The sequence below is a fragment of the Sparus aurata genome, chromosome 21 (assembly GCF_900880675.1).
Source record: "Sparus aurata chromosome 21, fSpaAur1.1, whole genome shotgun sequence".
Lineage (NCBI taxonomy): Eukaryota > Metazoa > Chordata > Actinopteri > Spariformes > Sparidae > Sparus > Sparus aurata.
The window spans coordinates 17,356,632-17,366,602 of NC_044207.1; the positions used below are offsets into that span (position 1 = coordinate 17,356,632).

The window sequence follows — 9,971 nt, forward strand, 5'->3', positions numbered from 1 at the left end:
TATTCCTTTGATGGATGGCTGCCTGGATTGATATTAGGCTTGCTGCATTAGTTGATGTTGATGGTGTGACATGGAATTCCGGCATACACCAATCACATAACTCGCCCACCACCCCCAGCAGCATTTACATTTATTTTATCATAATTTTTAGTTAGCTACAGTGACAAACTCATGCACACTCATTAGCGAAAAGCAAAAGCACTTATATGGCAATATTTCTTATTTAAACCCAATGATGATAAGGAACCTGATAACGTAAACGCAGCAGCCCAGGGATGGAATCTGACTTGTGGCCCTTTGCTACATGTCATCCCTCCTCTTTTCCTCACCCTGTTTCCTGTCACTCTTTGTCTGTACTATGAATAAAGCCATGAAAAGGCCATGAATGGGGGAAAAGAAGTTTGCTACCTCACTAGGAATTTGGAGGTGTGCGGCCTGTTGTTTGCAGCTCTTGATCTAACAGTTCACTGAGGCTTCACCTTGTTCCATTACTGACACTGACTGAAAAAAACTACTCCCTACAATATTTCAAACTGATCCACAGTCTTTAAATCCCAAAAATGGCTGTTGTTTTGTTCTGCAGATGCATTTCTTAGAGCACTACTGAGTGCTTAATTCACGAAACAAGTGTCAGCCTAGTCAGCTAATCTTTCACTAGTTAATTGCCTTAAATTTGAAGCTGCAGATGTTGAAAATTAGCAATAGCAGTAACTTATGACAGCGTTCTATTAATATTAAGAATCTTTTCTTGTAAAATGTCAGGTGTAATCAGTAACACAAGCATTAAATGTTTATAAACTGATGGGAAAATCTAATCCGCTTGATATCCCTAAAGACTCTTTTGTCACTTGTGTTAACAAAATGTATGATGCCAAGAATCCCTGGATAGTTCAATGTTTTGAAAATGCAGTCAGGAAACCATCAGTGTGATACAATGTCGTCTGTTAGGTACACCCGTTCAGTCTAATTTAATCCAATAATGAACTTCCCTGTAATTAAATCAACCTGAGCGAAACCTATGATCAGCTTTGGTTGACGGTATCGGATAAGTATTGATTCAACTCTTTTGTTTTTTTTAAGGCTGTAGTTCGTAGTGTTTTTATCGACTGTGTCATATTAGAATGTGTATCTAAACATCTATAAACAATCTATCTTAACAGGTGGCAATTTAAGACCAGTTAAGGATTAATAAAGTAATGGTATGTATCATTCCTGCAGTGTTAACTGACGGTGTGTCTTTTTGTCTAGACAAACATGAAGTGGGAGCCTCCTTCAAGTAATACTAATCACACCTGCTAATCCCTGCTTAATGGATATGTAGGTCATATTTTCTCTTTCTCTATACAACCGCTGTCCACTGTATTAGACAATTCAGTATGAACAAGTTAATTATGGTTACATTTGTCCATGAAATATTACAGCTTTTGTTTTCAGTTGTGCGAACTGCTTTCAGGAACACAAAAACATTAATGCATTTTAATATGATATTTAAGATCCTTGGTATGTGTACACCCATACAAAGCACACATTGATTAACTTTACCTGTTGTGCAGTCCAATGTTTTGTCAGCCATGCTGTAAATATTCCTGTTGCTTCTGGTACTCCTTATCCTGGGCATGCCTTTGGACTCTTGTGTTTTCTTTTCATCTGCTCCTGCATTACTGCTGTCCTCGGCACCTCCTCGAATAAAACCCTTCAAGTTTTCAGTCAACATTTGACTCAGTAGGAACACCGTAGCTCTGTTTGAATAAATATTATTCAGTCCTACAGGGAAAGGGATGACAAGGGAGAGTGGAGGTAAGAAGGGTAATGCTAAAATCTAATCTTGTTAACTATAACAAATTATTAACAAGAGCTGCTTCTTATTCAGACTGAAATTGAAACCTTGCCTTTTTTTTGTCAAGATTACGGTAGACTGTATCAATAACTTGTGTCTGAAGTAAAACCGCTAAAGAGCTTAGCTCATAATTGGAAGCCTACAGAAGATGAGGAGTCCTTACCTTGCCAACTAAATGCTGCAGGAAAGAGTCTGATGACATGGACTGCTGCTTTTTACCTCACTAACAGTAGTTACAAAAGTAAACAAATGTAATATTGAACACATAAAGGAATCATATACCCCATAATGCAATCATTTCAATACTCTGTAGAACTGTAGGCTGTCATAGAGCGAGAGCAGAACTGCAACACAAGCAAGCTGAGGTGGACAAAACAATAAAATACAGTAAAGGATTGAACATTTAAGATAGTAGATATATTCAAATATACCCAGATTGGCAATGATACCAATGCTTAGAATTTGCTCAGGACACCTCTGTTGACAATGGATCTTATATGAGGAATCCTGGTTTGATATTCAGTCTACTTTTAGATCTGTTTTGGTTTCAGCTGACTCCTAAGAAAATATCTAAAACTTGGTATATATGCCAGACTTTATGAATACCACTGGTTTCTGTCTCTGGTTTTGCACTGAGAAGGCAAAGTACAGCATTATTTGAGTTATAACAGACTGAGACTCAGTCATACTACTACATTCAGTCATACTGCTACACTCAGTCATACTACTACTACTACACCACCACTGCTGTAAAATATATATCTATACAGCAGATACACTATGTTTCTTGACTCAAACCAAAACAATGAGCCAAAAGCTGAAAACTTTGTACAGCTGCAGAGCTGATAGAGCCTTGCCACTACGAGAGAACATTCCACAGTATATAGAGCAATTTCACTCCGTCAATTAAAAAACTGTTCATTGTTTAAAGTGAAGGTTTGGATGTTACTAACAAGATCTGTAAATGCAAATTAATATTTAGGAAATGTTCAGCAAAATTGGTAAACCACAAAAGTCCTTTATAAAACAAAGAACTAGAAGAGTAGAGGAACATTAATAACATAAGAAGCAGAGGGACAGTCAAAAAGGATATTGTAAAAACCTGGAAGGAAGTATCACAATTGAAATATGTGGATAATAAACTCTCATTATTGTGCTTTCAACCAAATTTATGGGAAGTCATGGATATTTTATAATATCTGTCTCAGTATAATCTTTAACAGTTACACATAATGCAGAATTCACATGAGCTAAATTTTATTTTGAGGATTATTGGCATGTCCTGAAGGGACGTCTGCTGCCAGTGGATTTGTGAAGGGTACTCAAGAAACTGTACCGACTTAGTAAGATATCCCTGATCATCTCCTGTGTCCAGTACTAGCCCTTATCTTCCTAAGACTCAGTTTTTGAGGGACCCTGTTGACTTAACACCACTGTGACCTAGAACGTTTGTACCTTACATAGAACTAATATGCCTCTAGATAATCCCCTGCCCTCAAAGAACTCAAGCTCCATCAGAAGTAGAAACTTAAGCCATCATTGTGTGATTCCATCCAGGGCAGTTTTTTATATGAATATGTTGATGTCTTATTTTGCTAAACCTTAGATAGCACATTGAAAAATGCACACACCTCCAAAACATATTTAGTAGAGGCATCATTTTTGGTTATAAGTTGGTTACAAACAAAGTGGATGAGAAAAATCTGGAATAAGCTTGTGTCAAAAAATTAACGGGCTGTGTCATGGGTGTAATGGGTGTAAGTACCTCACAACAACTTCTAGTTTGGGTGATGTGCGACAAATCTGAGGTCAAATCGTTAACTTTTTCATAAAAGCATGAAACTTTATACACTTGTACAGTTTTGGGCCCTGAACATTTTTGGAACTAGAGCCTTCGCAAAAAAAGCCACAAGGCAGCCATAGCAATCTTACTTTCCGCAGTTACTGAACTGCGTATTTTGCATCATATCTGCTGAATCCAACATGCCAACACAGAAATGGTTATGTGTACCTTCTATGTTTTGGTGGTCAAGGATTATAATGATACCATATGCAACATCATAAACTGTTCAGATAAACATTTAATCCGGAATTCAGTGACATTATGAGAAGGAAATGACAGTATCTGAGAACCTGGGTGAGACTTTATATCATGTGAGTTGCATGCATGTTTTAAAGATGTTTAAAGTTGAATCCTTTAATTTATTAACCCTGTTACATTGTCTGGTTTTAGGGGCGGCTGTAGCTCAGTGGGTAGAGCTGGTTGACTGGTGATCAGAAGATCACTGGTTCGAATCCCAGCTCCCCAGGGCGGGACTGAGCTACAAGTCGAAGTATCCTTGAGCAAGATACTGAACCCCGAAGTTGCTCCTGATGTGCAGTTGGCACCTTGTGAAAGGCAGCCACTGCCATCAGTAAGGGTCCTGCGATGAGCTGGCGACTCCTCCAGGGTGTACCCTGGCCTACGCCCATAGAGTAAGACTGGATTTGGCCCCAGTAAGCCCCGCAACCCCTTAGGGGGGAAAAAAAGTGGCAACATCCCGCGACCCTCATGGATAAGCGGAAAGAAAACGGAACGGAACGGAACATTGTCTGGTTGCTATTAATTCAAACCACTTGCATATGAGGAATTTGAAGAAAAGCAAAGGGCACAAAGCTGATGATTAATTTACTGTGGTTAAGTTGTTGTGTTGAAAAAAATTGTAAATCCAGGGGAAAATGTGCTGACTTTCCCACGTGCTGACCTTTCTGTCTTCATTACAGTTACTGGACTTCACGCATAAGGACTGTTTTTGGACTGACAAAGAATTGTATGTTGAAGGTAATCTTATAATACTTGTTAAGTCATGTTATAGATTTTTCACTTTGAAGCTCTCTTTTATTCGCTTTAGATGTATTTTTACAAATTCAACCTGCTTTGTGTTGCAGATTTTTTTTTTAATGTCTTTTAACAAATGTTATGCAAAGTACTAATAACTGTTCTATGAATGCTAGTAGGTGACCAAACACCTGTCTTTTTCTGCAGTCTATAGTGGTGGTAGGAACTTATTATGACAGAATTGCCGCCAAGACCTGATGACTTGTCTGAGTTGGGCTCAGTAGAGGTTACAGAACCCGAGGAAATCCAAAAGTACCACAAATGTAGTACATCCTCAGTTCATGGATCCTCATCCCAGAATGGATTCAATGCTATAGCTTTTCTCAGGAAAAATGCTTTTGTTGTTCTTACAATGGTTGCTGTTGCGTTAGGTAAGTGGTTTTCAAACACACTGTACCCCATTCTCCCATAAAGTCTGAAATGTGTCTTTTTATCTACCACTGATCATTGATATTACTGTGAAGACACGTGGTATTATATAACTTTTTCAGCACTGCTCTGCATGTGGTATTCTGAACTCAACGTTCAGTGACACACTGACTTGCTAACTCGAGTTTATGTTTCTCTGAGGAATTCGCTTGGGAGACAAGTTGGTATGTCAGCCAAGGATACAAGATATTTAACCTTTCCTGGAGAACTGATGATAAGAATGCTGCTGATGTTGGTGTTTCCCCTCATCATTTCAAGTCTGATAACAGGTTAATCCACACTGTATCTTGGTTAAACTAGATTCCAGGTATGATTTGCATTGAATCAAAACAAATGATTCGACCCACATTACACATGGCAATACATTCATGATTATGGTTGTGCAATATGAAATTGCTGGGTGGGTTTTGTTCCTACAGCACTGTGATTAATGTTGCTCAAGGACCATCAATGCAACTGACCAATCCTGCTTTGCGATGTCATAGCTTTGTGACGTGGTTAACATTGTGAAAGGGTCTACTTGAACCCATACCCCTAAACATAATCAAGTAGTTTTGTTGAAAAGACCTAACCGTGGCAGAAAGCAGAAAACAAAACTACAAATAGAAAGTCGGATATATCTAAAAATAAAGAAAAATATATAACAATAATCTCCACATTGGACATAAATCCCTCTGGGGTTTTGTGCTTGACCTAATCAACTGAAACGATTCACTTCATATGCAGACTTTGTTGCCTTTTGGTCAGTTGCAGTGATGGTTCTATAGCAACATTAATTATGGTATTGTAGGAACATACACACCAACACACTGATTTCAGACAGACCATGATGACCACAGCAGAAAAAAAGCACACAGTAGATACACACAATTAATAGCCACACGACTGGCTTGGACATAGTCTAATGACCAGTGAAAGTGCGTAGAGCTGAAACTCACAAATTTAGTCTTAGATGTCCTAAAATTGCCACTAAATAAAGGATTAACTCATTTCATTTAGTTATCAACACCACCCTCGGGTTAAACCTGGGGTTCAGGATCTACTCTAAGAACATGTTATTTCTCTATTATTCATCCATCCAGCTCCTTTGTTTTCTGGGCTATAGTAAGCATTACAGTTTCAATTGCTGACAAAAAGATATCTAGTGATTAAACTGTTTTAAACACCTTACATGAAGTGTTCAATTAGTGTTCAGTAAATATGCTCATTCTTTTTATGTACCAAGCACGAAACCTCTGATGAGCTTGTGTTTCATTATTATAACCACATATTTTTGTTTCAGGAATGACAACTCTGGACATGAAGACTTGTGGGAAAATTGGGTTAAGGGCCCTCAGTTTTTACATGGTCACCACAGTTATTGCTGGCTTCACTGGCATTTCTTTAGCTGTTCTAATCCAACCAGGGAAATCATCCAGGACTGCCACAGTGTCCCCTACTGGTGATGCAGACACTGTGCAGGCAGTGGACTCCTTTCTAGATCTTCTGCGGTATCTGCTGAACAGGAATGTTTTTAGTAGAAATCACATGTAACATGTACATTCAGTTAAAACACCTCCTGTGTTTTTGATTCAAAGGAACATGATTCCCTCAAATCTGGTGGAAGCTTGTTTCAGAAAGGTAAGCTCTGGAAAGGCTTTTTTTTCTTTTATATTTATACAATTATTGTTTCATAGTCACCAACCATTAACATTTGCTTATTTTTATTTTTTGTATCAAGCATAAAACAATTTATTCCACGAATGAATCTACATGGAAGAGTTTTGGTGTCATCAGAGTAAATGAGACCAGTGGAAACAGTGAGATTTTTTTTATGCTCCCCTTCATGTGATGGGAACCAAATGTTTCCCAAACCCAAACAGTATTGTTTCAATATATTGTCTGTCTTATCTTCATTATTGTTATTACACTGTCACCACACCACCTACTCTTACTCGATAAAAGAGTACCTGTGCTCAGGACGTCAGATGGGATGAACACACTGGGGCTACTGGTCTTCTCTCTTGCCTTTGGCCTCACTCTGGGCAGTCTGGGGCCTGAAGGAAAACCTTTGAGGGATTTCTTTGACAGCCTGAATAAAGTCATTCTACGTCTTACCAGCATAGTTATCTGGTAAGCACAGGAGGCTATCATGAAGATAAACTGGCCATGTGATTTGTTTTGAATAAGCCATTTCTTTTATTAGAGAGCAGTTTTGTGCTACTGATATCTGGCCTAGCTATAGTCATGCTGTGCCGTTTTTGTCTTTATGATCAGATTTTGACACATGATGAACAGTTAAATTGTCCAAGTGTTTGTTACATGCGTAGGGCTGCTTGGGATTTGCTGTCTTGGTGATAATCAGTATGCACGTATGCTCTAGCGCTGAAATCCTGTGAGAATATACTCAATATGGATACACCCGTCTCTCCTCTCCTGTGTCTCTCCTCCATATCACAGGTATTGTCCGGTGGGAACCCTCTTCCTCCTGGCAGGACAGATTGTGAAGATGACAGACGCTGAAGTGATTGGTCATGAAGTTGCTGTTTTTACTGCCACTGTGATCATGGGCCTGCTTATCCACAGCTTCCTCACCCTGCTCCTCATCTATGTCATGATCACACGAAAGAATCCCTTCAGGCTTCTTGGTGGTCTTCTGGAGGCTCTCACCACTGCCTTCGGGACATCATCAAGGTGATGTTCCAGTTCTTGATAGTTAAAATAACACATTGCAGACGCATCAACACTGGTTTCCTGTATTTATTATATGTGTTGCTTCACAGTTCTTCAACCCTACCTGTTACACTCCACTGTATGGAGGAAAATCTCAACATCAACAAACAAGTGACACGCTTCATGCTACCTATTGGGGCCACGATGAACATGGATGGTGCAGCGCTCTATGAAGCTGTGGCTGTTTTATTCATTGCACAGTATAATGATATGGAGTTTAACCTGGCTCAAATTATTGTCCTCAGGTACGCTCAAAAGACACTTTACATAGGACCAGTTCCCATATAGTTCAGGGTTGTTTTTCTTAATCATATTATCATCACTGTTTCTCCTGTTCAGTTTGATCGTCACAGTTACGAGCACTGGCGCAGCAGGCATCCCACAGGCTGGCATGGTGTCCATGATGATACTGCTGACGTCAGTTGGACTGCCAACTGAAGAAATATCACTACTCCTAATTTTTGATTGGATTCTGTAAGTTTACTGTACATACAACCAATATGAGTTTCATAATTTAAGAGTGATATCAGTTTTGGAAAATGTGCATCATTTAACCTTCACTTCTTCAAAGGGCTGTTTGAGGTTTAACGGTTTAAGTTTAGGGTTAGGGGTGGGCAATCTGATTATTTTAGATTGTGATCCATCTTGAATGCGTCCTCAATCTACTTTTCATGCAAATCATGTATTGCTGTATTTAATTTCATCTTATTTCTGATCTTCTTATATCTTCATTGACTAGCTGATCCATTGTAAAATGGATCATGACATACATTTTTGGCCAGACTGCCCACCCGTAGTTGGGAAAAGTAAGGGGGGAGGCATGTAGTAGTTAGAACGTGACTTCATTAGTGTGGGTCTTGACAAGTAGAAAAATACCAAGGTACAAAAGTAGGAAAAGATAAAAGTATTAAAGTGCAGAAGCTGCATATTTCATCCTTTTAAAGAATGCCAAATCCATGACAACATTTGTTTTTGATTTCACCTGCAACACCCTCAATCCTTTTGTTGTATGTTTGTTGATAGGGATCGTCTAAGGACCACCGCCAATGTGCTGGGTGACTGTATCGGTGTGGGCATAGTGCAGCATCTGTCCAGACATGAGCTACAGAGCTGTCCAGTCTGAACTTCATGAGGCTTGACAACATCTGTTTCCAAAGGCTAAGATTCACATGATGATTCATGTTCACTTTGTTACATTGATGAGGAGAATTTCATTACCTATATGCACTTATAGCTGATTCCAGTTTAACTGAGAATAACGACAGGCATAATCCCCAAAACATGTTTTAGAACTTCAGAAAAAAACACTTAAAGATTCTTTGTGACTTGTATATGTTAATGGGACAAAGTTTAGAAAGGGGACAGATCTGTGCCTCCTGGTATCATGAGCAGTTTTAAGCATGTGTATATTAATGTGTGTATTCATTTGGTTAATAAGTATTGTTAGGGAAAAAAATGGAGACCCCAGAAAGAGTAGGACGGATCTTAAAAAACAAACATAACAAACAAACATGAGGTAATATACACATCTAGTTGACCCATGTATGTAAAATGTGATGAGTAGACCAGCCCACTGTTCCCTTCCTTGCAATATTGTAGAGGTGTCTTTAATAGGGAACACTCTACCACCACCTGGTGGCAGGGATATCATATTGCAAGCCAAAAAACTATATAAATGACCTAGTTGCACATGGGAAAAGCAAATACATATAGATCTGTTTAATATTTTATGGTACCGTAATGTATGAATTATAAGTAAACACAAGAAAATGTTCGAAAAATGAAAATGGTGCAAACAAAGTAATAAAAGATAATTTTACCTTATTGATTCAAGGACTCAAGTGTCTTTAGATAGCCAAGTACTTAAAACAAGATAATCCACAATTTAAAACTTCTTAAGACTAGATAATTTATAAACTTGTTTATTTTAACTAGTCATTGAAACAATGTTGCACCATTCAGGGTATCTCAAATGCACCAAATCTGTGGGGAAGCAAATGCTTTTAGTTACAAGTCTCGGCTTGTTGCAGTATTTCTGGGCTGTTCAGAGTAGCGTTATAAACAGAGAACTGTAAACACACCCGAAATGCATTATACTGCCAAACTGCCAATGGC

The 9,971-nt window shown here is 38.6% G+C and overlaps 1 protein-coding gene across 1 annotated transcript; it reads left to right on the forward strand.

Moving 5' to 3' along the window:
* Nucleotides 1-5,233: 5,233 nt before the first annotated feature.
* LOC115573325 (excitatory amino acid transporter 1-like) lies at nt 5,234-9,431 on the forward strand. The gene is made up of 6 exons (XM_030404063.1): nt 5,234-5,413; nt 6,427-7,256; nt 7,584-7,817; nt 7,907-8,101; nt 8,196-8,330; nt 8,880-9,431. The coding sequence occupies exons 2-6, from the start codon at nt 7,117-7,119 to the stop codon at nt 8,977-8,979; spliced, it is 804 nt and encodes a 267-aa protein (XP_030259923.1). The 5' UTR covers nt 5,234-5,413; nt 6,427-7,116; the 3' UTR covers nt 8,980-9,431.
* Nucleotides 9,432-9,971: the final 540 nt, after the last annotated feature.

Bases quoted from the DNA above. Each gene is read 5' to 3' on its own strand.
- LOC115573325 (XM_030404063.1), top strand. From the start codon at position 7,117: ATGAACACACTGGGGCTACTGGTCTTCTCTCTTGCCTTTGGCCTCACT. The intron at 8,102-8,195 runs GTACGCTCAAAA...TCTCCTGTTCAG, and splicing joins GCTCAAATTATTGTCCTCAG to TTTGATCGTCACAGTTACGA. The intron at 8,331-8,879 runs GTAAGTTTACTG...GTTTGTTGATAG, and splicing joins CTAATTTTTGATTGGATTCT to GGATCGTCTAAGGACCACCG.